At 40.7% G+C, this 27,677-nt stretch overlaps 2 protein-coding genes across 10 annotated transcripts; one reads left to right on the forward strand and one right to left on the reverse strand.

Moving 5' to 3' along the window:
* The first annotated feature begins 347 nt into the window (after positions 1–347).
* On the forward strand, positions 348–7,365 carry LOC110535486 (tartrate-resistant acid phosphatase type 5). Of its 8 annotated transcripts, none has more exons than XM_036935190.2 (7): positions 348–437; positions 664–856; positions 1,050–1,240; positions 2,182–2,309; positions 5,409–5,600; positions 6,289–6,436; positions 6,580–7,365. In XM_036935190.2, exons 2-7 carry the CDS (start codon positions 784–786, stop codon positions 6,817–6,819), a joined length of 972 nt encoding a protein of 323 aa, XP_036791085.2. In that variant the 5' UTR covers positions 348–437; positions 664–783; the 3' UTR covers positions 6,820–7,365. The 8 variants fall into 8 exon arrangements, with proteins under 8 accessions (XP_036791085.2, XP_090045875.1, XP_036791086.1 ...); XM_090189749.1 differs by having other exon boundaries at positions 370–437; positions 792–856; XM_036935191.2 differs by having other exon boundaries at positions 372–450; positions 792–856.
* Positions 7,295–17,037, reverse strand: f3a (coagulation factor IIIa). Of its 2 annotated transcripts, XM_021620512.3 has the most exons (6): positions 16,583–17,037; positions 16,187–16,295; positions 15,211–15,404; positions 14,762–14,946; positions 11,133–11,307; positions 7,295–8,678 (listed from the first exon to the last, which is right to left on the reverse strand). In XM_021620512.3, the coding sequence occupies exons 1-6, from the start codon at positions 16,650–16,652 to the stop codon at positions 8,533–8,535; spliced, it is 879 nt and encodes a 292-aa protein (XP_021476187.3). In that variant the 5' UTR covers positions 16,653–17,037; the 3' UTR covers positions 7,295–8,532. The 2 variants fall into 2 exon arrangements, with proteins under 2 accessions (XP_021476187.3, XP_090045877.1); XM_090189751.1 differs by lacking the exons at positions 16,187–16,295; positions 16,583–17,037 and adding an exon at positions 15,911–16,105.
* Between the last annotated feature and the right edge of the window lie 10,640 nt (positions 17,038–27,677).

Consider the following 27,677-nt stretch of genomic DNA (forward strand, 5'->3'; position numbering starts at 1 on the left):
TTCAAACATATCGTCAGAAAATAAGTGTATTCTGTCGTCCTCTGAATAAACTCCACATACAGAGTAGTAATTTGCTGTATATTTTATTTTGAAGAGTTAAGTTTGATAAGTGGTGTGATTTTACTGTATGTCTTTGTTTTATAAGGATACTTGAGTTGCTCATAGATGCGTTTCGTAAAGGCACGTAATGTAACAATGACTTTCCCATTTGAACCTTGGCACAGACAGCAGAGTCGTAAAAAAGGTACCTGAGCTTTACATTGAACATGCCCTGTCTTTCTACACCTCTGGTGTAATAGGTGAAAGGTCATTGACATCCACTGGTACAGAGTACAGAACTCAAGTACACACGTGACTTTACCTTTCTTTCCATGTTAATCATTAAATCAAGAGACAGACTATGGGAAGTTTTATAGTTGGACTGTAAATACGTCCAGGTGATACATTTAGGTGAAATTGTGTATATATGTATTTTTACTAAATGTCTTGTTTTCATCTAATTGTAATATTCATATATGTAGCTAATTTATTACATTCCGAATATACTAATTTGATCACTTAAATTGATTGTCTAGCGGCTAGCCTGTCCATTGTTCTGTCTTGTCTTCTGACATGGCTCAATAAAGGAAGTTATCTGAAACCACAATACTGCTTCCTCTATAGGAACAGTTCTAAAGAGAACAAATGGAAATCTTCTTCCTGTAACAGCGTGTGACACACTGACCAACTGCTCAACTGTTCGTTTTCTTTGTTAGTAAGTCTATTCCTCTCCACTCTGGCATAATGGATAGGTTGTATCTGCTGCTACTGGTGTGCTTACATTCATTCTGTCCTCACTGCCAACCACTGGACCAAGGTACAGTTTTCTATCTATCACTGTTATCTGTAAGTGTGGCTGTTTTCTATTATCAATTTGAAATTAGACTGTAAAGTAATTGTACCAAAGACTCATCTGTTTTTGGTTCAAGCACATGAGATAGTATGAAATAAAAAGTAGCAGAAGAATGATGTGTGATTGGTCTGCTGTGTTGGTTATACCTGTCCTTTAGCATCGCTGCGGTTCATTGGGCTGGGGGACTGGGGAGGACTCCCGCTCTTCCCTTACTACACCCCTCATGAGGAGGCCATCGCTGAGGAGATGTCCTGGGCAGCCCAGACCCTGGGACTGGACTTTGTCCTCAGTCTGGGAGACCACTTCTACTATGGCGGAGTGAAGGACGTGGATGACCCACGCTTCAAGGTCAGTTCACAGGAAAACCAAGTTCATAGTTCACACTTCAATACACTCAAAACACAGTGGTAATATCATATTGTAAAACGTTTGACACTTTGCTAACTACAAAGGGCAGGCTAAATATATTATGATCCATTCTGTGTTGAGATAGGTGTTGTGTACATTGGTGTTGTGTACAGTATCAAATCAAAGTTTATTGGTCTCGTACACAGATTTACAGGTGTTATGTCAGGTGCAAGGAAATGCTTGTGTTCCGTCAATTCAGTAGAATGTCTCGCAAATACAATACAAATACAGAATAATATACAAATCTAAACAAGAAATAAACTAATAACGATCAAGGTAGATATATTAGTGAGAATATAAATATGTGGTGAGTACAGACAATATAATTAGGAAGATAAAATGGTATGTACAGTAGTGGGTATATTACGATGATTCCGTGTACAGTGGTTTCGTGTTTCTAGCCACCCAGCTTTGTAACAGAGGGAATGTAGTTTGTTGAGTACACAGAGTGACGTAACACAGATTGACAGATAGAGCTGTATTAAGATGAGAGTGGAGAAGGCACTTTCGCTCAACGAACTCTTCTAGAGCCATCCCACTGGGCACAGACGCCAATTGGAAACAACGTTGATTCAACCAGTGTGTGCCGAGATGGATGTGATTATCTTCTTGTGAAAAAGAAATGAAGTGAAGCAAATGCCTGCCCTCTTGTGGTAGCATATTGTAGATGAACTAGTTCTACAGAGCATTGGGATATTAGTAGTTTTGCAGCACACAGGATGATTTGTAACATAATCATGTTAAAATGGATAACAGAAAATAGGAACAAAAAACATGAGCATTTCCACCATTCTTTGTTCTTTACTTTTTTTATTGACTTGTTTGTGAATTTGCATCAGTCATTTTCCTGGTTGATAATAATATAATTTTTCTTCCTGCAGCACACCTTCGAGCGTGTCTTCTCTCAACCATCACTCGTTGACGTCCCATGGTACCTTGTGGCGGGAAACCACGACCATCTAAAAAATGTGTCTGCTCAGATTGCTTACTCCAACAGATCGGGGAGATGGTGAGCATCTCTAACGGTGCACTAGATAAACTGTGTGTTTTGATTGTTTTCACCACATCCTGAACACAATATTTAGTCCCACTTTAAAAGTACAACTTATAAAGGCTTTATATAGCATACATAAAGGATTCACTCTAAGAGAATTTCATGGTATATAAAAGGGTGAAATAAACAATCCCACTATTGGGTGAATTGCCTAATTGGCACTGTGAATATTTATGACATAAGCTTACAGAGAATTTGTGAAGCCTTTATGCAGTGCTAAAATAATTATTACTATATGCTATATACTGTACACTGAGTGTACAAAACATTAGGAACACCTTCCTAATTTGAGTTGCACGCCCTTTTGCCCTTAGAAGAGCCTCAATTTGTCGGTGCCTGGACTCTACAGGGGGTCAAAAGCATTCCACAGCGATTCTTCCCACAGTTGTGTCAAGTTGACTGGATGTCCTTTGGGTGGTGGACCTATTTTGATACACACGGGAAAATGTTGAGCATGAAAAACCCAGCAGCGTTGCAGTTCTTGAACTTGACACATTCAAACCAGTGCGCCTGGCACCTATCACCTTGCCCCATTCATAGGCACTTTGGGAGGGGGTTCTAGACTGATGTGTGGAATTGTTTTAAGATGGTCATACTATGGATCCTTTAGCTATTTGATTGGACAAACGTTTGGACACACCTACTCATTCAAGGGTTTTTCTTTATTTGTACTATTTTCAACATAGTAGAATAATAGTGAAGACATCAAAACTATGAAATAACACATGTGGAATCATGTAGTAACAAACAAATCAACATATATTTTAGAGTTTAGATTCTTCAAATTAGCCACCCTTTGCCTTGATAACAGCTTTGCACACTCTTGGCATTATCTCAACCAGCTTCACCTGGAATGCTTTTCCAACAGTCTTGAAGGAGGTCCAACATATGCTGGGCATTTGTTGGCTGCTTTTCCTTCACTCTGTGGTTCAACTCATCCCAAAACATTTCAATTGGATTAAGGTTGGGTGATTGTGTAGGCCAGGTCATCTGATGCAGCACTCCATCACTCTCCTTGGTCAAATAGTCCTCATACAGTCTAGAGGTGTGTTTTGGGTCATTGTCCTGTTGAAAAACAAATGATAGTCCCACTAAGTGCAAACCAGATGGGATGGGGTATTGCTGCAGAATGCTGGTTACGTGTGCCTTGAATTCTAAATAAATCACAGACAGTGTCACCAGCAAAGCACCTCCACACCATCACTTCTCCATGCTTCACAGTGGGAACCACACATGCAGAGATCATCTGTTCACCTACTCTGCGTCTCACAAAGACATGGCGGTTGGTACCCAAAATTATCAATTTGGACTCATCAGACCAAAGGACAGATTTCCACCGGTCTAATGTCTATTGCTCATGTTTCTTGGCCAAAGCAAGTCTCTTCTTCTCATTGGTGTCCTTTAGTAGTGGTTTCTTTGCAGCAATTTGACCATGAATGCCTGATTCACGCAGTCTCCCCTGAACAGTTGATGTTGAGATGTGTCTGTTACTTGAACTCTGTGAAGCATTTATTTGGGCTGCAATCTGAGGTGTAGTTAACTCTAATGAACTGATCCTCTGCAGCAGAGGTAACTCTGGGTCTTTCTTTCATCATAGCTTGATGGTTTTGGCGACTGTACTTGAAGAAACTTTCAAAGTTCTTGAAATGTTCCGCATTGAGTGACCTTCATGTCTTAAAGTAATGATGGACTGTCATTTCTCTTTGCTTATTTGAGCTGTTCTTGCCATAATATGGACCAAATAGGGCTATCTTCTGTATACCACCCGTAACGTGTCACAAAACACCTGCATCAAGAAGGAAAGAAATTCCACAAACAAGGCACACCTGTTAATTGAAATGCATTCCCGGTGACTACCTCATGAAACTGGTTGAGAGAATGCCAAGAGTGTGCAAAGCTGTCATCAAGGCAAAGGGTGGCTACTTTGAAGATTCTAAAATAAACATATATTTTGATTTGTTTAACACTCTACAATGTTGAAAATAATAAAGAAATAAAGAAAAACCCTGGAATGAGTAGGTGTATCCAAACTTTTGACTCTTACTGTGTATAAATTTTTTCGAGATAAAATATTGAATTTGGCCTTTACTACAATTATTATTGTTATGATATATTTTTTTACACATATTTAACCCCTTTTATGGGGTAGGCACAAAACTACCTCCATTCGCCATACACCAGTATTCTCTCTACCAGTTACCTTCAGACAAGTCCCATGACACTAGTGGAGGTGTTAGAGAAAAACAGTGAGCACCATCATATTGGTGACAATGCCTCGTTTCCACAGCGGGGTCAAATTAGTTTGTAGCCCAAACGGTTTGGTCGCTTCAAAACAGAAGTTGGCACATCAGCGGTATCGACTTCAGATGAGTCCCATGACACTTGTGGGGGTCATAGAGCCAAACGGAGAACACCATCGTGCTCCTGATGGAGAGTCTCGCCTTTCCATAGAGTGGTCATAATAGTTTGTAGGCTGTCCGGACGCTACAGACAATTTCGTGAGAAGACCGATTTTTGGGATGTCTCAGGGTGGGACAAACACAGCTCTAGCTCTGCCACTTTTCCCTGCTGATGTAGAAGTGCGATTGAGACGCATACAATGCAAAAAAACTGATATCTCTAGTTTAAACTGATGTGTTTTGATGGGGATTTAATCGACTCTAGGGGGTTTAAATCTTCTGTCTTGCCCATTCACCCTCTGAATGGCACACACTTAATCCATGTCTCAATTGTCACCAGGCTTGAAAATCATTATTTAACCGGTCTCCTCCGCTTCATCTACACCGATTGAAGTGACATGAATAAGGGATCATAGCTTTCACCTGGATTCACCTGGTCAGTCTGTCACTGAAAGTGTATATAGCCTTATTAGTTGTAATTAGTTTAAAGTGGGACACAATATTCATATTCAACTTATCAGATGCTTTTATCCAAATTGTGCATACACTTTTAGTATGTGATCCCTGTGGGAATTGCCCACTAACCTTTTTGTTGCTTACCAACTGAGCTACACAGAACCATAACGTCTGTGTTCTTCTCTCCTTGTTACCTCAGGAGGTTCCCTGAGTTGTACTATGAGCTCCAGTTCAAGGTTCCCCAGAGTAACGTGTCTGTGACCGTCCTGATGGTTGACACCGTAGTGCTCTGTGGGAACACCTATGAGGGGACCCAGCCCAAAGGAGAAGAGGACCCGGAGGCTGCTGCCAAGCAGTTCGACTGGATCAACTCCAGACTGGCAAACAGCAAGTAAGGTCCATATGGTCCAGTTTCCTGGACCTAGATTAAGCATAGTGTGTACTTAAGAGCCTGTGTTTGACCTGTTGTGTTTTAGTGCCAGTTTCTCAAATCTAGATTAAGCCTAGTCCTGGACTGAAAAGCAAAATGGAGATTTGACCCTGCTTTTCAGTCCAGGACTAGGCTTAATCTAGATTTGAGAAACTGGCCCTAAAACACAACTGGTCAAACACAGCCTCTTAAGTACACTGTTCAATTACATCTGTCAAACCACTGAGGTGGAACAACTTAACACTTAAATAGAAAGTGGATGGATTCAATGTTTTTCACGGTTCAGAGGAAAGAAAAGTCTCAGATCTGACAAGTTGTTGTTTGAGTCTCGGGAAAAGAATGTGAAGATTTCAGAGCATGTTTGTAGAGATCCCTGACTGACTAGCCTCCTCCACTCTCAAAACTCCACTCCTCCACTCTCATCACTCTTTTAATCAAGAGACCTTCACTTCACACTGCTACACATACATTCCTCAAGCTGTTACCGTATGAGTACTAGATTCTCCTGTAACAGAAAAGGTTCAGTAAGCCGGACTTACATTATGAGTAACCTTGCCTGAGACAAAGAATTGTTTTAGCTCCCCGAAGTGAATGCCTAGGCTTTAGCTCAGCTGGCTAACACAGTCTTGTGTCTATCTTTTTCTCCCAGGTCAGAGTTCATTGTGGTAGCTGGTCACTATCCTGTGTGGTCCATTGGTGATCACGGCCCCACTAAGTGTCTTGTGGATAGACTACGGCCACTGCTGAAGAAGTACGATGTCACAGTCTACCTGAGTGGTCATGACCACAGTATACAGGTGGGTTATCATGCATGTTAGGACCATATACATACATAGAATAACATGGGTTCAATGTTACAGTTTGAATAGACAAATGTTACCATTTTACAGTCACTTATTTGAACAACTGATGTTGACCTGACTTTCCATACTTCTACCAGTTTATCAGAGAGGATGATGGGAGTTCTTATGTGGTCAGCGGGAGTGGGGCCTTTACAGAAATGTCCATTCATAACATCAACAGCTTCCCGACTTCATGGCAACGGTTCTCCAACGCTGTCAACCATACATCCGGTGGGTTCGCTTACTTTGAAGTCACAGAGAACAATATGACTGTCAGCTACATCCAGACTGATGGGAAATGTGTTTACCAAACAGGACTGGCAAAACGCAAAGTCTGACACAGGCAATGTCGTCACGAGATAGTCAACAATCAACTACTGCAGGCTAATATGCTGACTGTTTCTAAGAGCAAACTGTATCTTTAAGCAGTTTACAAAACTGAAAACATCTCATTCTAGTTCAATTCATCTTTTTAACTCTGTTTTCTTTTGGTTAATAATTGTCTTGGACTGTAACAAAACAATGTTTTATATGATTTTCTCTGAATTGCAATTCTAATGTAATTTTAATGTTTTGAATGTGTTCTATTTTTCTTGAAAATCCCCGCCCACAAAAATTGTGTGAAATAATTGTGAGTTGAATGACCTGTAGATGGTGCTGGTTAGATCTTTTTGCAGGAACTATACAAGACTGATGTCTGCTGTGATAAAGATGACGTAACTTGAGCATTCTCACCAGAGCGTAGTCACATTAACATAACATACCCCACTATTCCACGATGTCTCATATCAAAGATAAACACATTACCACAAATTAATGGTAAGACTTTATTATGAAAATGCCAATAAAATCAAACAAGAGTACCATATTAGTACCAGACTCCACAGTTATAAAAGTGTTTCATTTTGCTTTGATTATTTTACATCATGTTTTATCATCTAACTGTTTGGTATTCACTGAGTGTACAAAATACAAAGAACACCTTCCTAATATTGAGTTGCAACACTTTTGCCCTCAGAACAGCCTCAATTCTTCGGGGTATGGACTCTACATGGTGTTGAGAGCGTTCCACAGGGATGCCGGCCCATGTTGACTCCACTACTTCCCACAGTTATTTCAAGTTTGCTGGATGTCCTTTGAGTGGTGGACCATTCTTGATACACACGGGAAACTGTTGAGCGTGAGAAACCCAGCAGCATTGCAGTTATTGACGCACTCAAACCGGTGCACAGGGCACCTACTAACATACCCTGCTCAAAGGCACTTACAGTAAATCTTCTGTCTTGCCCAGTCACCCTCTGAATAGCACACAGACACAATCCATGTCTCAATTGTCTCAAGGTTTAAAAACTATTATTTCACCTGTCTCCTACCATTCATCTACACTGATTGAAGTGGATTTAACGGGCGACATGTATAAGGGATCATAGCTTTCACCTGGTAAGTCTATATTATGGAAAGAGAAGCTGTTCCTAATGGTTTGTACACTCAGTGTAAATATATATTAAATATATATAAGGCAAAATAATTTAGTTTCAACATATATGCTACTGTATCTACTGATCCCCCTAAATGTTTAAAATAACCTAAAATACAAAGATTACTTTCAGATTGGCTACATATAATAAATTAAGCATCTTAATAAAAAATGATATATATAATCCTACTAATCTTAATTTCCCATATGATTTAGTATTCAGCAGTCTCCCAAAATCAAGTTATATTTGACCAAAGATTATATCAAGTTAAAAACCTAATAAAACACAATAAAATAAGAGTTGGTAGTGTTTCTAAAAGATAATATTCACAGCAGTAGTAAAAGTCACAAAATCAAAAAGGTGGATATTTGCAGCATTGTATGGAAACAAAATATACACTACAGCACATGTACCATATTCACTGTGCAGTTTCACAGAAACAAAATGGTGAACTCCAGTGTTCGACAGTGGAATGTTGAACTGGGGCAGCCCCTGCAGACTCCCTTTCAAAGAGTAAATCCAGTTAAGTTGTACCTTGTATTCCCAAGCATCTGTCAATGGTGCACTCTCTTTTCACACACTTCTTAGTGGCACTCCCTCTTTTCCACTTCTGTTGGCATTCCTTCTGCGTTTGCAGCACACCACTGTGACTCCGATGGCCACTACTATGATCATAATGATAAGTAGGATGAACGTAGCAATCACACCGATCCCATACTCTGGAGAGGAAATAGGGTTGCGAACAATTATTTGGCTAGACAGTGATTCACATACACACACAAACACGCACAGGGACTTTTCCAGTGTTGCATTTCACATTCAGTCTAAACATTAGTAATTAATTAGCTTATTTTATCCTTCGCATTCCCATACCGATTGGCCCACTAGGAGATATGATCAGCACCTATAACCCTCTTCTCATCATTCCTCACAGCGAGTAAGATGCACATGAATGATTCTACATTTGTGGTACTAGGATTTGGCATTAGCTAAGTGGCTAAGGATTCGATATCCTCAGTACAACAGATGCAAATCTAAACTCCCTTAAAAATCTAATGGCCAACATGAATTATCGAGTTACAGAATATATTTAAACAGGGCCAAATTTCCTTTATGAACATAACTTGTCAAAAAGATCAAGGCTGACACATGGGCCATGAATGTATTTTAATTATATATATATATGTAACCTTTATTTAACTAGGCAAGTATTTACAATGACGGCCTACACCGGCCAAACCCAGACGATGCTGGGCCAATTATTCGCCGCCCTATGGGACCAATCACATCCGGTTGTGATACAGCCTGGAATCGAACCAGGGCGTCTGTAGTAACGACGCAAGCACTGAGAAGCAGTGCCTTCGACCGCTGTGCCACTCGGGAGAATAAAAAACACCAACCCTTCACAGTACACCTCAGTAGTACTACTTAGCACGATAATATATACGTACAGTGGCTTGCGAAAGTATTCACCCCCCATAGCATTTTTCCTATTTTGTTGCCTTACAACCTGGAATTAAAATAGATTTTTGGGGGATTTGTATCATTTGATTTACACAACATGCCTACCACTTTGAAGATGCTAAATATTTTTAGTGTGAACAAACAAGAATTAAGACAAAAAAAACAGAAAACTTGAGCATGCGTAACTATTCACCCCCTCAAAGTCAATACTTTGAAGAGCCACCTTTCACAGCAATTTCAGCTGCAAGTCTCTTGGGGTATGTCTCTATAAGCTTGGCACATCTAGCCACTGGGATTTTTGCTCATTCTTCAAGGTAATACTGCTCGTTTAAGTTGGGTGGGTTCCGCTGGTGTACAGCAATCTTTAAGTCATACCACAGATTCTCAATTGGATTGAGGTCTGGGATTTGACCAGTTCATTCTAAGACGTTTCAATGTTTCCCCTTAAACCACTCGAGTGTTGCTGTAGCAGTATGCTTAGGGTCATTGTCCTGCTGGAAGGTGAACCTCCGTCCCAGTCTCAAATCTCTGGAAGACTGAAACAGGTTTCCCTCAAGATTTTCCCTGTATTTAGCACCATCCATTATTCCTTCAATTCTGACCAGTTTCCCAGTCCCTGCCAATGAAAAACATCCCCACAGCATGATGCTGCCACCACCATGCTTCACTGTAGGGATGGTGTTCTCGTTTTCCTTGATGGCCAAAAAGCTCAATTTTAGTCTCATCTGACCAGAGTATCTTCTTCCATATGTTTGGGGAGTCTCCCACATGCCTTTTGGTGAACACCAAACATGTTTCCCGCTGTGGAGCTTTGTAGCTCCTTCAGGGTTATATTTGGTCACTTTGTTGCTTCTGATAAATGCCCTCCTTCCCTGATCTGTGAGTTTTGGTGGGCAGCCCTCTCTTGGCAGGTTTGTTGTGGTGCCATATTCTTTCCATGTTTTAATAATGGATTCAATGGTGCTCCGTGGGATGTTCAAAGTTTCGGACATTTTTTTTTATAACCCAACCCTGATCTGGACTTCTCCACAACTTTGTACCTGACCAATTTGGAGAGCTCCTTGGTCTTCATAGTGCTGCTTGCTTGGTGGTGCCCCTTGCTTAGTGGTGCCCCTTTCTTAGCGGTGTTGCAGACTCTGGTGCCTTCCAGAACAGGTGTATATATACTGAGATCATGTGACAGATCATGTGACACTTAAATAAAGTCCACCTGTGTGCAATCTAACTAATTATGTGACTTCTGAAGGTAATTGGTTGCACCAGATCTTATTTAGGGGCTTCATAGCAAAGGGGGCAAATACATTTTCCATTTTTTGTTGTTGTTTTGAAACAAGTTATTTTTTTCATTTCACTTCATCAATTTGGATTATTTTGTGTATGTCTATTACATGAAATCTATTTCAATTACAGGTTGTAATACAACAAAATAGGAAAAACGCCAGGGGGGATAAATACTGTTGCAAGGCACTGTATAATAATCCCAAGTTTACAATTGGCTCATTCATCCCCCTCCTCTCCCCTGTAACTATTCCCCAGGTCGTTGCTGTAAATGAGAACGTGTTCTCAGTCAACTTACCTGGTAAAATAACAGATGAATAAAAAAATACCACTTAGCAGATGCTTTAATCCAAAGCCACTAACAGTACAGTGTTTGTATGTGATCCCTGTGGGACTTGAACCCACAACCTTGGCATTGTTAGTATCCTTACCTTCAAAGACGGACTTATCATCGCCCGGTGAGCACTGTCTTTGACTGAGCTCTCCCAGCTGTTTGTCTGTGCTGCGGGAGGGGATGTAGGCCTGGACGTTGAAGCAGTAACTCACTCCAGGATCTACATCCCTCCTGTCTAACTCTATCTGACTGCTTGCAGAGATCTTTGTTTTCTAGAGGGAGAATTACATAAAGAAGGGCTTATATTATGTCATAACACATTCATAAAAACATTTGGTTGAGACGTTGATCAATTACATTCAAACCTATATTCACCCACTCAAAAAGACAGCCAAAAGTTTGTTTAATTTCTAATGTTTTATCACTATGCTTTCAACCATCTAAAAGCACGATCAAATTCCAATAGAAAAGCAATGTCTGATTTTTGGTTTAGTTGTCACCCAAAAGTCTATCACAACGCTTTCAAACATTTAAAAGCACAGCAAAGTTCAAACGGGAATACAATATCAAATATTTTGTTTATTTATACAACAGATGAATGTGTTATCACTTTGCTTGGTCAGAACCAAATGACCTGGATTGCAGTTGAGATTACATTAAAAGTACATGGTGCAATTAATCAATGCCATTTGATTCTGCGCAGATTATTACAGTAACTGTGAAGATCTTCACAGACCTGCGATGACCTATGCATGCTATCTTGAACATGCTTTATTTGATTACATAAGAAGACATGTATAGCTACGGTATCGCCTAAATGTGACCATGGATGTGTTACTCATTTTAAGGTTGAATGTTACATTAGTTTGTAAGAGAACCCTTAACTTTGGGCTATTTACTGTATTACAAAAGTCGTATTTATACAAATCAAATATATTTATATAGCCCTTCTTACATCAGCTGATATATCAAAGTGCTGTACAGAAACCCAGACTAAAACCCCAAACAGCAAGCAATGCAGGTGTAGAAGCACGGTGGCTTGGAAAAACTCCCTAGAAAGGCCAAAACCTAGGAAGAAACCTAGAGAGGAACCAGGCTTTGAGGGGTGCCGGGTGGAGATTACAACAGAACATGGCCAATACAGTGCCTTGCGAAAGTATTCGGCCCCCTTGAACTTTGCAACCTTTTGCCACATTTCAGGCTTCAAACATAAAGATATAAAACTGTATTTTTTTGTGAAGAATCAACAACAAGTGGGACACAATCATGAAGTGGAACGACATTTATTGGATATTTCAAACTTTTTTAACAAATCAAAAACTGAAAAATTGGGCGTGCAAAATTATTCAGCCCCCTTAAGTTAATACTTTGTAGCGCCACCTTTTGCTGCGATTACAGCTGTAAGTCGCTTGGGGTATGTCTCTATCAGTTTTTCACATCGAGAGACTGACATTTTTTCTCATTCCTCCTTGCAAAACAGCTCGAGCTCAGTGAGGTTGGATGGAGAGCATTTGTGAACAGCAGTTTTCAGTTCTTTCCACAGATTCTCGATTGGATTCAGGTCTAGACTTTGACTTGGCCATTCTAACACCTGGATATGTTTATTTTTGAACCATTCCATTGTAGATGTGGCTTTATGTTTTGGATCATTGTCTTGTTGGAAGACAAATCTCTGTCCCAGTCTCAGGTCTTTTGCAGACTCCATCATTCTTCCAGAATGGTCCTGTATTTGGCTCCATCCATCTTCCCATCAATTTTAACCATCTTCCCTGTCCCTGCTGAAGAAAAGCAGGCCCAAACCATGATGCTGCCACCACCATGTTTGACAGTGGGGATGGTGTGTTCAGGGTGATGAGCTGTGTTGCTTTTACGCCAAACATAACGTTTTGCATCGTTGCCAAAAAGTTCAATTTTGGTTTCATCTGACCAGAGCACCTTCTTCCACATGTTTGGTGTGTCTCCCAGGTGGCTTGTGGCAAACTTTAAACAACACTTTTTATGGATATCTTTAAGAAATGGCTTTCTTCTTGCCACTCTTCCATAAAGGCCAGATTTGTGCAATATACGACTGATTGTTGTCCTATGGACAGAGTCTCCCACCTCAGCTGTAGATCTCTGCAGTTCATCCAGAGTGATCATGGGTCTCTTGGCTGCATCTCTGATCAGTCTTCTCCTTGTATGAGCTGAAAGTTTAGAGGGACGGCCAGGTCTTGGTAGATTTGCAGTGGTCTGATACTCCTTCCATTTCAATATTATCGCTTGCACAGTGCTCCTTGGGATGTTTAGAGCTTGGGAAATCTTTTTGTATTCAAATCCGGCTTTAAACTTCTTCACAACAGTATCTCGGACCTGCCTGGTGTGTTCCTTGTTCTTCATGATGCTCTCTGCGCTTTTAACGGACCTCTGAGACTATCACAGTGCAGGTGCATTTATACGGAGACATGATTACACACAGGTGGATTGTATTTATCATCATTAGTCATTTAGGTCAACATTGGATCATTCAGAGATCCTCACTGAACTTCTGGAGAGAGTTTGCTGCACTGAAAGTAAAGGGGCTGAATAAATTTGCATGCCCAATTTTTCAGTTTTTGATTTGTTAAAAAAGTTTGAAATATCCAATAAATGTCGTTCCACTTCATGATTGTGTCCCACTTGTTGTTGATTCTTCACAAAAAAATACAGTTTTATATCTTTATGTTTGAAGCCTGAAATGTGGCAAAAGGTCGCAAATATATTTTCCAATTTTCCCGATATCCTTTCCAACTGTCCTGGTATCTGGTTTTAACGTCCATTCTAGAATGCCCTTCTAGCCAATCAGAAACAACTATTCAACAATGCTGTGGTATAACACAAAATATCATTACATTTGAAATCAACCACAGCTTGAAACTCTAGGCCAATTGTATTGTCTATTTTAGTTGAATTCTGGGTTGAATCGAAACAATAGCTGTTGAGGACTTTGCAAATGCTATATAGGCCTAAATAGCATAATTTAATATATATTAATGATAAAGTATGGTCACATTTCATTTGCTCTGTTAAACCTACCCTTTGGAATGACATATATAGCAACAGTGAATCTATTTTGTTTTTAAGTGGAGATTTTTCAACAATCATTCTCACAATTGCACATTGGTTATAATCAGTGACAAATATCATAGCTTGGCAGGGCTGGGCTTGGTTTTAACCCTGGATAGGAGATGAAAGGGTAGATAAATTCTCCAGTAGGAGGTGCTGCCAAGCTTATAGTTATTTTTTTCTGATAGTGGATATTACGTTGAAGATCTGCCATATCAACATATTTCATACAAGGTTTGTCTATGTTGAACATTGGTTACCATGATGACATAATCCTGCGGTTGAAATTTTACCCTTAAAACAACAACAATTACAATTTATTTTCCACCTAGATTCCATGTCACAATATGTTAAATTACACTGAAACAACGTTGATTTAACCTCTTTAACCTCTTTCTGTTCTGACCGATTCAGTGGGAGGGAGAGATTTCCCATGCAATATAATCAGAAGTGAGCTTTGCAAAGCTTATATCATCCACAGCATTTCATTTAATTATGTTTCTTGACTTGCTCCTTTAAAGGAGCTTACACGATTGACGAATGTCCTCTGTCTCACTTGGTTCGGCCCCAGGCTCTAGTTCTTTGAGGAACTGTAAATATCTAGTGTAGGGCTGCCATTTTTATTACCCTCCCCTTTCAGCTTACCTTGCCCGTGCTTGTTGCTTTCCCAAAGGTGACTTTGTACTGCAGTTCATCAGCGAAGACGTCCCGGATGGTTCTCTGTTGGTTCTGCTTATTGAACAGGGCTGTGAGAGGGTCTTCTACATACAGGGTGATCTTCCTTTTGTCTTTGCTCACCTCGATCTTGAACTCAGGTCTGCCTATAAGCGCTGGAAGGGAAATAACAGTAGAGATTGACATGCTTGCTTGTCACATTTGGAGCCACTTCGCATGTGGAAAATATAGTATGCACTAGTATGGCAGTGCAACCAAAGGTTTCTATAACAATGGGGTGCTTGTCTGGGTAAATGTGGAAAATGTGTATTGATAAGACTATAGACAGGTGGTAGTTTGGTTACTATAGTGTCTTCGTAGGGACAAAATAGTATAAATGGTATGACATGTAGTGTAGGTGGCTGCGATGCAATACTTACTGTCTTCGTAGGGGGTGAACCTCTCTGACCTTGTGTGGGGGAACTCTATGAGGTCAGAGTTCACACCACGTAGAGGTTCTGAGAGGACATCAGCAGAGTATATGGCCTTCAGGTCCACCAGAGAGTTGGACAGGTCACACTCTGTCTCCATAGTCCTGATACAGTGTTGGTTCTTCTTTCTGTTCTGACCGATTCTGAAATAAAGAAGATATTTATGATACAGTCACAACATCGTTCTGATACTGTTAGCGTTCCTCTCTCTCTGTTCTGGCCAATACTGAAATAGACATAATGGTAGGTTTCAGTCAAAGGATTATCATTATCTTCAAACATGTTTTTTTTTGTTCTATTTAGGTCATTCATTGGGTCTGGATTGATATCTTAGTTCAACAATAAGAAAAGTACCACATTTTATTTTAATCTTTGACTTGCATTTTAATATTTATCTCATTGCACCACATATCACACAAACTGTACTTAATTAAATACAAAATGTGTATTCCTTATTTTGTTCTTGAACTATTCACCAGGTTAAGATGCTTCAATTCCTGAAAATCATTTTAGCGGATCTAAAGTGTAGTCTGATCACAACTTTCCTCACATTTTTCCTGCTCTCCTAAATCTTTCCTGCCCTCCAGCACATCACCCCGACTCTTCAATGTCAGAGACCGAGTCTGGGAATAGGTTAGTGCATACGTACCATAATAATGTTATATAGGCACGGTCTTCTTAATATTTAGTGGAGACATAGGCTAGTGTGTGTGCATGTGTCTCTCTCTGTGTGTGTGTGTGTGTGTGTGAGTGTGTGAGTGTGTGAGTGTGTGAGTGTGTGAGTGAGTGAGTGTGTGAGTGAGTGAGTGAGTGAGTGAGTGAGTGAGTGAGTGAGTGAGTGAGTGTGTGTGTGTGTGTGTGAGTGTGTGTGTGCGTGCGTGTGTTCCGTAAACCAGTAATATCAGTATGTAAATGCTTTACTTACACAGAATATTCAACGGTGTATGAATAGTTGGTGGGTTTAGGATCCCACATAAGCAGTGTTTTGAAGTTGATAGACAACCAAGAAACGTTCTGTGCCTTGGGATAGTCCCCTACAAAAAAAAGCAAGATCAGTTAACTACATGTAATGTTAGACATTGACAATGAGTGAAACTTAAAATAATTAGGTACAGTGTGCCTTTTCATGAGAGGGTCACAGGGTGCATTGCCTGTACTGTAAACCAGACTGGTTCCAAGAAATTGCCAACGAATAATTAGGACATAATGGCTTTTAAATGCAGTATCAGCATCATTTGATTAATCCATATACTGTCGTTCTAGTGTACAGTGTTTAGGATTGTAGGATATATTTTAATTGTTCATGATGTTTCTGACTCACCTGAAACACAGTTTGTAAAAAAGAATGCAGAACACAATGTGGTAAAAATTACCCTTTCCATTTTCAACATTGTATATTCCAACAGGTCAGTGTAAAAACAGTAATCCCGTCGAGGTAGAGTTAGGTGAATGCGGAATTTAGACGCACACAGCAGCGGTGGTCTCAAAAGTAATACAACTCTCTCTTTGTTTAGAAAAATCCCTTTGAACAGGCGCGCGTCTCGGGGGGAATAAATGATGGCGAGATTAGAATGGGGTGGTCGGCGACGATTCACCTCTGATAATTCAGTCTCCTTGTCTCAGCCAGCTATATCTGTCAAACGTACTGTCTAGCGATATAAAGACGCGTGTGTCGACCAAATAAGGATTGTCCGGTTTGTGGTTTCATGCCTGGTGGGATGGGCTTATGAGAGTTTATTGTATTGCAACTTGCTGAATTGTATGTGATGAGAAAATGATCGTAGCCTGTATTTCAAACAGCAGCTGCTGTGTCGCTCCACCAATGTTCGGTCAAAAAAGTATCGACACTGAAACTGCAACAATTTCTAAGAATTACAAGGACAAGGACATCTGTAAATTGAAATGAATTCATGGATTTCACATGACTGGAAAAACTGATATGCATCTGTTGGTCACATATACCTAAAGAAAAAGGTAGGGGCAGAAAACCAGTTAGCATCTGGTGTGACCACTGTTTGCCTCATGCAGCAGGACACATTTCCTTAGCATAGAGTTGATCAGGCTGTTAAATATTGTCCCACTCCTTTTCAATGGCAGTACAAATTTGCTGGATATTGGCAGGAACTTGAACACGCTGTCATACACATCGATCCAGAGCATCCCAAACATGCGCAATGGGTGGCATGTATGGTGAGTATGCAGGCAATGGAAGAACTGGGATATTTTCAGCTTCCAGGAATTGTGTACAGATCTTTGCAACATGGGGCTGGGCATTATCATGTTGAAACATGAGGATATGGTGGCGGATGAAGGTCTCGACAATGGGCCTCAGGATCTTGTCACCATATCTCTGTGCATTCAAATAGCCATCTATAAAATACAATTGTGTTCGTTGTCTGTAGTTTATGCCTGACCATACCATAACCCCACCTCCACAATGGGCTACTCTGTTCACAACTTTAACATCAGCAAACCGCTCTGCGTTTGAGGCCAGTTGGATTTAATGCGAAATTGGAGGCGGCTTATGGTAGAGAAAATAACATTAAATGATCTGGCAACAGCTCTGGTGGACATTCCCGCAGTCAGCACGCAATTGCATGCTCCCTCAAAACTTGAGACATCTGTGGGATTGTGTTGTGTGACTAAACTGCACATTTTAGAGTGGCCTTTTATTGTCCCCAACACAAGGTGCACCTGTGTAATGATCATGCTGTTTAATAAGCTTCTTGATATACCACACCTGTCAGGTGAATGTATTATCTTGGATGTAAACACATTTTTGAGAAATAAGCTATTTTTTCAGCTCTTGAAACATGGGACCAACACTTTATATGTTGAGTTTATATTTTTTCTGGAATGGAAAATCAGTCTACTCACAACTGCTGTCCAGGAGTTTCCCCCCGTGGGCTAAATTGTAGTGATAATCAGGGAGTTCAGGTTTGTAGGGTAACATTGGGTAACTAGCCACCCCTAAGAACAATGGCCAATTGCTGACAAAGCAAAGTTTGATATAAATTTGGTATGTGGATGATGGTCATGCTTAGGCAAACAAACTATGCAGGGGAATAAGTGGCTATAGTTTACACATTTTTTGTTACTTAATAAAAATTTAAGAAAAGGCGCGTTTTACGCAAGTACTGGGGTAACTGGTTTTGCTGGGGAGGAGGGCGGATTATTTTGTGTGTCTCGCCTAGGGCGGCAGAACGGCCAGGACTGGGCCTGAGCACACTTGTTCCAGAGAGATTAATTTACCTGTTGGTGGAGGCAGAGTCAAGGTGAGACCATGGGGTAAGGGGGGAAGCCAGCGGTATCCTGCAAACGGCATGGCATGATGCCCACCACAGGTATTCAACAAGAGGACATCTAAAGGGTGTTGTCATAAAAAAAATGTTGAGCAATATTATTAGTAAAATATATTGTAGGAGGCATCTGCATACTAAGACAAAGTCATGACAATGCCATATGAGTCACCTCATTGAGTGTTCAGACAGGCATCTTATTTTTAGTTGTTCTTTAATGGAGTCAGTCATGCTTTCAATGGCTTCATGTCAATTTAAATGTCAAGTTCAAAAGCTTTATTGTCCATTAGGGTAAAGTGTCTAGTCTTAAAAAAACTGCCCGTTCAAGAGGATATATTGGCTGTGCAGCTTAGAAAATACATAATACTGTCGTCTGAAGACTACATTTCAGTGATTTTGTCCCTGTGGTATGCAGTGGTATAAAGCACTTAAGTAAAAATACTTTAAAGTACTACTTAAATAGTTTTTGGGGGTATCTGTACTTTACTATTTATATTTTTGTCAACGTTTACTTTTACTTCACTACATTCCTAAAGAAAAGGATGCACTTTTTACTCCATACATTTTCCCTGGCACACAAAAGTACTGCCTCTGATCTGACGGACTCACTAAACACATGCTTAATTTGTAAATGATCTATGAGTGTTGGAGTGTGCCCCTGTCTATCCGTAATTAAAAACAACAAGAAAATGGTGCCGTATGGTTTGCTTAATTAATCTAAGGAATTTGAAATGATTTATACTTTTACTTCTACTTTTGATACTTTATATTTTAGCTATTACATTTACTTTTGATAATTATATTTAAATGTTTATTTAAAACCAAATACTTTTAGACTTTTACTCAAGTAGGATTGTACTTTTATTTGAGTCATTTTCTATTAAGGTATCTTAACTTTTATTCAAGTATGAAAATTGGGTACCTTTTCCACCACTGGCGGTATGTACAATTCACTCTCAGCCAGGAACACTTTTACCACTGCATGATGTCATGCTGAATTAAAGTGTGTTAACTCTTGTTCTGTCTTTATCCCCTCTAACTGGGGGGAGGGGGGGGGGGCAGTGGGACACAGACGAGGAACTACGTAGAGCGGGTTTGCTCTCTTTCACATATCAAGGCCAAACCTCATATGACTCAATATTGCAGACCTCTCAATGGTACATTTATACACTAATAAGTACTTTCAGAATACTTTTAGAGAACATGTTATATTATTGAAAATACAGATTTATTTATTGGAGGCATGAAAATACGATCCATAAAATTAATTGTCAGACGCTCCACAACAAAAGAGAAATTAAATGTCATACAAACTTTCCCCACATAAGCACATGTTGTGGATAACATGTCTGAGTTTTTATGGATTGCCATGACAACAATGTTGGTTGCTTACATTTTACTAATGGTGTGATCATCTTTGGTAGGCCTACAAGAGAAAGAATGACTCCCATCTTCTTTAGTTTTTAGCTACCAGTGTGGTAGAATACCAATGTGGTTGGCTCACTGGCAGTGGCACTCATTCACTCCAGAACCGATGCCAGAGGAGGCTTTCCCCCAATAAGCTTATGCTAATCAGGGTCTGGATGGTGCCTCACACAATCGCCTGTGGCTTTGAATGTAAAAACACTTACTGGAGAGTCTGAATACCATTACAGGAGCAGGAAAATGCCTTCCATTGAACGAGGCACAGAAAGCAGGCCAGGGACAGGCAGACCGGGCTCATTAGAAGATTATGTGTGACCACCGTTACTAGACTACTGACTATAGTCTAGCTATGACTAATGATACAAATCTGAATGCCTTTAGAAAGAAAAGACTGAGAGAAAAGAAAAGAGAAAAGAAAAGTGTTCGCACAGTTTCCATATCCAATACAGTTAGAAGGAGTTGCTGATTGACAGAGAGGACAGGTTGGAATGAAAAGCACACACATTCTCTCACAGGGGAATATTACGTTATATTTTCTTTAGAAAAATGTTCAATACACTTATAATACACTGTCCCTTATTCCCAGGCTAACCCTACAAAGACATTAAAAGCATGATGACAAAATGAAAGAATATTTTTGAGGAAATTATAATTTACATAATTTACAAAGCATCACTAAAAACAGCTGATTCCACATTTATGCTGTGTGATTCACTCAACATTTAAAAAAATAATAATACCAAATACATACATATTCACATGTTCTGTTCATTTGTGGTTATAAGTCATGGAATAATACCAAACTAGCATCACTCAAACAACCAAATCTAAGGCTAACAGTGCTGTGTGACTCTCAATTCATTCATTATCAGCAATATAAAGGACGAGTCCCACTTCAGACACCAGCCAGCACAGTAAGCATAGTCATTCACCATACATTACTGCTGGACGCTGATCTACTGTTTTCCTTTATGGACAATTAGGCTGAAGAATGCATGTGGAAATGACATCATAGGCCTCCTCTGAACTCCATTGTCTAAATATTTACCAGTCACGTCCATTGGGAAATGAGAAGATATTATACTGAAAGTCTGACTGCGAGCATGGCTTGTTTCTATGAAACTACTTCATTTCATGATCTTCCCCTCTCACAGTTTGCCAATAGTACACTCAAAGAATGAGTAACATGAATTAGACTCAGTCAGCTCAATGAGGTAGCTACTGATGAGTAAGTGAAGAGACATGGTCCACATTTAGAACGGTCGGCTATCCCAAAATTCTATTCAGCTTGGTTGTATTAATTTATTTACATCCTTTCATTCCAAGTTGGAGGGAAAACATAGGGCGGATTGGGAGTGAGTCAGTAAATGGGGTGAACGACTTGCAGGCTTAGAGGTTTAGTTGACTGATTCATTTTCAAAGGAGGATCTCTGCCATATAGGGGAATGGAACAACTTAATATTGTCTTTCAGTACAAGCTACTGTTCTTGTCATGGTGATGGCTGAGAGTCATTTTCTAAATGTCACATTTGGGACATATGTTCAGAGAGAAGTTGCGAGCCGCATGAAGAGAAAACGTATTTCCAGATGTCTCTGGAATTCCATTCATTGAACCTTAGTAAAATATATTAGGGATGATACATTGAAAAGCATAAAATTAGATTCAGTTCAAGGGGAAGTTCCATGATGTGTTTTTACAGGAATTTGATATTTTCTAGTGTTATTCTTCTCAGCAACACTTACACTTTTAATAAGTAAACCACCCCATTCACGAAAATGGTTCACTCCTACAGACAGTGAGACACGTGGCCATGGCTCGCTAAACCAGGCAGACAGGCATTGAGGTATTCAGTTCCTGTTCGATTGAACATTAGAATGGGCAAAACGAGTGACCTAAGCGACTTTGAGTGTGGTATGATAGTCAGTGCAAGGTGTGCTGGTTCCAGTATCTCAGAAACGGAAGGCCTCCTGGGCTTTTCAGGCAAGAACCTGTCTAGGGTTTACCGAAAATGAAAAAAATGAAAATCCAGTCAGAGGCAGTCCTGTGGGTGAAAACAATCAAATAACGGCATATTACAACAGTGGTGTGCAGAACTGCATCTCGGAACGCACAACTCGTCGGCCCTTGTCACAGATGGGTTATTGCAGCAGACAACCACACCAGGTTCCGCTCCTATCAGCTAAAAACAAGAAGAAGCGTCTCCAGTGGGCACACGGTCGCCAACACTGGACAATTGAGGAGTGGAAAAACGTCCCCTGGTCTGACAAATCCTGGCTCCTGTTGCATTATGCTGATGGCAGTGTAAGGATTTGGCGTAAGCAGCATGAGTCCATGGCCCCATTTTTACTGGGGTCAACGTTACAGGCTCGGAGTGGTCTAATGGTGTGGGGTATTCTTTCCTGGCACACGTTAGGTACCTTGATACTAATTGAGCAATGTTTCCATGTCCCAAATAATTTAGGCTGTTCTGGATGCAAAGAGTGGTCCGACCCGGTACTAGATGGGTGTACCTAATAAACTAGCCACTGAGTGTACATCTCACTTTACGAAATGTCACTACTCTCTGGAAAACTTTAGCATGCCTTGAAATCAGTTCATATGCCAAATTACCAAGTAGTTGTTTAGTTTGGCTTATTCTCTGTACAGTGCCTTGCAAAACTATTCACCCCCCTTGGCGTTTTTCCTATTTTGTTGCATTACAACCTGTAATGTAAATGGATTTTTATTTGGATTTCATGTAATGGACATACACAAAATAGTCCAAAAGAGAGAAGTGAGATGAAATTGTTTTCTTGTTTCAAATAATAATAAAAAAAAAGTGGTGCATGCATATGTATTCACCCCCTTTGCTATGAAGCCTCTAAAGAAGATCCGGTGCAACAGCCCTCCCGGGTGGCGCAGTGGTTAAGGGCGCTGTACTGCAGCACCAGCTGTGCCACCAGAGACTCTGGGTTCGCGACCAGGCTCTGTCGTAACTGGCCACGACCGGGAGGTCTGTGGGCCGACGCACAATTGGCCTAGCGTCGTCCAGGTTAGGGAGGGGTTGGCTGGTAGGGATATCCTGTGGCGGGCCGGGCGCAGTGCACGCTAACCAAGGTTGCCAGGTGCACAGTGTTTCCTCCGACACATTGGTGCGGCTGGCTTCCAGGTTGGATGCGCGCTGTGTTAAGAAGCAGTGCGGGTTGGTTGGGTTGTGTATCGGAGGACGCATGACTTTCAACCTTCGTCTCTCCCGAGCCCGTATGGGAGTTGTAGCGATGAGACAAGATAATAGCTACTAAACAATTGGATACCACGAAATTGGGGAGAAAACGGGGTAACAATTTTAAAAAACAACAACAATAAAAGATCTGGTGCAACCAATAACCTTCAGAAGTCACATAATTAATGAAATAAAGTCCACCTGTGTGCAATCTAAGTGTCACATGATCTCAGTATATATACACCTGTTCTGAAAGGCCCCAGAGTTTGCAACACCACTAAGCAAGGGGCACCACCAAGCAAGGGTCACTATGAATGCCAAGGAGCTCTCCAAACAAGTCAGGGACAAAGTTGTGGAGAAGTACAGGGTTGGGCTATAAAAAAATATTTGAAACTTTGAATATCCCATGGAGCACCATTAATTCCATTATTAAAAAAATGGAAAGAATTTGTCACGGCAACAAATCTGCCAAAAGAGGGCCCCCCAACAGAGACCAAAGATAAACCTGAAGGAGCTGCAAAGATCCACAGCAGAGATTGGAGTATCTGTCCATAGGACCACTTTAAGCTGTACACTCCACAGAGCTGGGCTTTACGTAAGAGTGGGCAGAAAAAAATAAGCAAACATGCTTGGTGTTCGCCAAAATGCATGTGGGAGACTCCCCAAACATATGGAAGAAGGTACTCTGGTCAGATGAGACTAAAACTGAGCTTTTTGCCCATCAAGGAATACACTGTCTGGCACAAACCCAACACCTCGCATCACCCCGAGAACACCATCCCTACAGTGAAGCATGGTGGTGGCAGCATCATGCTGTGGGGATGTTTTTCATCTGCAGGGACTGGGAAACTGGTCAGAATGGAAGGAATGATGGATGGTGCTAAATACAGGGAAATTCTTGAGGGAAACCTGTTTCAGGCTTCCTGGAATCCCCCAAGTAGCTGATTGGTTGACTCCATATCAAATTGGAACTGACCCCGCCCTCTCGTCAGAGGACGCAGCTGTCTTCAATTACCAACTCCTTCTCCAGCTATATAAGCAAGTGTTCTGTTACTCAGAAGCAGAGATGATTGCTGAGAGAAGAGGGTGATAGCCTGTGTTGGTTGTTGTTAGGAGAAAAAGCAATGATAAGTGTGTCCTGTCTTGGTTGTGGCTGAGAGAATAGAGCTGAGGGTGATAGCCTGTGTTGGTTGTTTCTTCGAAAGAGCTTATTGTTATAGCCTGTATTGGTTGTTGCTCAGTGAGATTCTTTGATATCTTGTGTTGGTTGTTGCTCAAATTGTTTGTGTATAGTGTTTTTGTAGCTGGTCCTGTAAAGGTATGTGTATGTCAAAAGGACTGTGATTAGTAATTATTCTGTTTTTGTTCCCAGGAGGGAAGGGGAAGGCACCTTGGGAGTGCTTTGGCTAAGAGGCCTGCGGGCATACATATACCCGTAGTATATACTGTCTATGCACACTAGGTAAGACCTGGGTGGACCCTCCCCTGTATTTTGGTTAGTGTGCCAGGTGGTGCTAGTTAGGTTAGTTGTGGGTAGGCAGGTAAGGTAGGAGAGGGTAGGTTAGGTTAGTTGTGGGTAGGCAGGTAAGATAGGAGAGGGTTGGTTAGATAAGTAGTGGGTAGGCAGGTAAGGTAGGAGAGGGTAGGTTAGGTAAGTAGTGGTAAGGTAGGTTAGGTAAGTAGTGGGTAGACAGGTAAGGTAGCAGAGGTTAGGTAAGTAGTGGGTAGGCAGGTAGGGTAGGTTAGGTAAGTAGTGGGTAGGCAGGTAAGGTAGGAGAGGGTAGGTTAGGTAAGTAGTGGGTAGGCAGGTAAGGTAGGAGAGGGTAGGTTAGGTAAGTAGTGGGTAGGCAGGTAAGGTAGGTTAGGTAAGTAGTAGGTAGGCAGGTAAGGTAGGAGAGGGTAGGTTAGATAAGTAGTGGGTAGTCCAGCCCCCTTCCCCCAAATTACCGTGTGACGGAATAAATTCCCTGTAAACTGTAAATTCTCTGCCTTTTGTCATCCTTACTCGGAACTACAATCCCATACCTCTTTCACTCCATGAGGAGTTGAGTTGTATCAGGGTGTTGCGTTCCCTCTTCCTAGAGGCGTACGTAACATTGTTGCAAAAGGTGGCTCTACAAAGTATTGACTTTGTTATGCCCAATCTAGTTTTCTGTTTGTTTTTTTTGTCTTGTTTGTTTCACAATAAAACATATTTTTCATCTTCAAAGTGGTAGGCATGTTGTGTAAATCAAATGATACAAACCCACAAAAAAAAATATTTAAATTCCAGGTTGTAAGGCAACAAAATAGGAAAAATGCAATGGGGGGGTGAATACTTTGCAAGCCACTGTAGCTGCTTGCTGAGATTCACTTGTATCTTGAGAAGGCTCCATCCATGAGTAAAATGTCTGCTGATTTCAGCATTCTCATTAGCAATTTAACCAACTATATTTTGCTTTCCTTCTACCCTGGTAAAGCCCCATCCTAACAAGGCGGTTATAACCTTCCCTGGTAGCTGCCAAAACAATTGTTGCTCATCTTCTGCACCCTCAACTTTAACCATGCTTGATCCAAATCTGAATTCATATCAAGGACTAAGCAGGCTTATAGGGACCTTTGCATTCTGAATGGATGAAAACCACACCACACTAGACGGAAGATGGACCTCTCTCTATATAACTTTCATTTTGTGACACAGCTAGGGGGTTCTCCCTCTGCTAAATTTGTTTGGTCTTTAAAGCCGACCCTCACATTCCGTGTTTTTCTTTAGTGTCCAAGGAAATCCTACATTTCCTTTTCTTTTGGGATTTCTTCAGCACTGATGACCCAGTAGGTTGGGCAGGGTATTGAGATGCATCCTGTTTTTCTACCGTGTTTGTGTTGTAGTATTTATCTAGCGTCTTCAGGTCTTTTGCACAGTGAGCTGTGGAAGTATACAAGACTGTTTACTTTAGTACACCATAATGATTGGATGGCGTAGTCATTATTTCAGTGGATTGTGTATTTAATACAATGTAATGTCACGCAAACCATATCCTGTTACAGAACAGTACATCAGTAGTTATGTAACAAGATGAGTTTGCCTGATTCACGGTGGGACTAGGAGGCCAATGAGGCGAGTTTAAACCTGTTTGAATCAAAACAAAAAAGTCCCAGACAGGAATAAGATGAAGACATGAGCAATCCCAATAGTATTCTGTGGGTTTCAAAACGACTTTAAATTGTGAAATTTGATGTACAGATTTGACTTGGTCAAGAAGATGTTTGATGTAACCATCACAGGAGGTTGGTGGCACCTTAATTGGGGAGGACGGGCTCATGGTAATGACTGGTGTGGAATAGGTGGAATGGTATCAAACACATGGTTTCCAGGTGTTTGATGCCAATCCATTTACTCCGTTCCAGACATTATTATGAGCCGTTCTCCCATCTGCAGCCTCCACTGGTAGTCACCTACGGCGTACCGTACTCCTCCCTATATATTAATAAAAATTCCAGGAAAAATGACCAAACTGAATGAAATGGTGAAGAGTTAAAGTCTTAGAGTTAATTATTCTATGTTTCACATACAAAGCCTTCAGGAAGGGGCGGCAGGATAGCCTAGTGGTTAGAGCGTTGGACTAGTAACCGGAAGTTCCAATCCCTGAGCTGACAAGGTACAAATCTGCCATTCTGCCCCTGAACAGGCAGTTAACCCGCTGTTCCTAGGCCGTCATTGAAAATAAGAATTTGTTCTTAACTGACTTGCCTAGTTAAATAAAGGTAAAAACAAGTATGCATACCCCTTGACTTATTCCACATTTGGTTGTTACAGCCTGAATACAAAATGGATCCAAAATATTTTTCTCTCACTCATCTACACACAACACCCCATAATGACAAAGTGAAAACGTGTTTTTAGAAATGTTTCCAAATGTATTGGGAAAATAAAATACAGAAATAACTAATTTACCTACAGTGCCTTGCGAAAGTATTCGGCCCCCTTGAACTTTGCGACCTTTTGCCACATTTCAGGCTTCAAACATAAAGATATAAAAATGTATTTTTTTGTGAAGAATCAACAACAAGTGGGACACAATCATGAAGTGGAACGACATTTATTGGATATTTCAAACTTTTTTAAGTTAATACTTTGTAGCGCCACCTTTTGCTGCGATTACAGCTGTAAGTCGCTTGGGGTATGTCTCTATCAGTTTTGCACATCGAGAGACTGAATTTTTTTCCCATTCCTCCTTGCAAAACAGCTCGATTGATCAGTGAGGTTGGATGGAGAGCATTTGTGAACAGCAGTTTTCAGTTCTTTCCACAGATTCTCGATTGGATTCAGGTCTGGACTTTGACTTGGCCATTCTAACACCTGGATATGTTTATTTTTGAACCATTCCATTGTAGATTTTGCTTTATGTTTTGGATCATTGTCTTGTTGGAAGACAAATCTCCGTCCCAGTCTCAGGTCTTTTGCAGACTCCATCAGGTTTCCTTCCAGAATGGTCCTGTATTTGGCTCC

Source organism: Oncorhynchus mykiss, chromosome 11 (assembly GCF_057628025.1).
Source record: "Oncorhynchus mykiss isolate SJ-2025 chromosome 11, ASM5762802v1, whole genome shotgun sequence".
In the NCBI taxonomy this organism is placed as follows: domain Eukaryota; kingdom Metazoa; phylum Chordata; class Actinopteri; order Salmoniformes; family Salmonidae; genus Oncorhynchus; species Oncorhynchus mykiss.

What these genes read in the sequence shown, in the direction of transcription:
- LOC110535486 (XM_036935190.2), top strand. Translation starts at nt 784, where the DNA reads ATGGATAGGTTGTATCTGCTGCTACTGGTGTGCTTACATTCATTCTGT. An exon ending in TCCAGACTGGCAAACAGCAA is followed by an intron (nt 5,601 to 6,288) that starts GTAAGGTCCATA and finishes TTTTTCTCCCAG; the next exon opens with GTCAGAGTTCATTGTGGTAG. An exon ending in GTCATGACCACAGTATACAG is followed by an intron (nt 6,437 to 6,579) that starts GTGGGTTATCAT and finishes TACTTCTACCAG; the next exon opens with TTTATCAGAGAGGATGATGG.
- f3a (XM_021620512.3), bottom strand. Translation starts at nt 16,652, where the DNA reads ATGTTGAAAATGGAAAGGGTAATTTTTACCACATTGTGTTCTGCATTC. An exon ending in TTTTACAAACTGTGTTTCAG is followed by an intron (nt 16,296 to 16,582) that starts GTGAGTCAGAAA and finishes TTTTTTTTGTAG; the next exon opens with GGGACTATCCCAAGGCACAG. An exon ending in TGATAAGTCCGTCTTTGAAG is followed by an intron (nt 8,679 to 11,132) that starts GTAAGGATACTA and finishes TTTCCTCTCCAG; the next exon opens with AGTATGGGATCGGTGTGATT.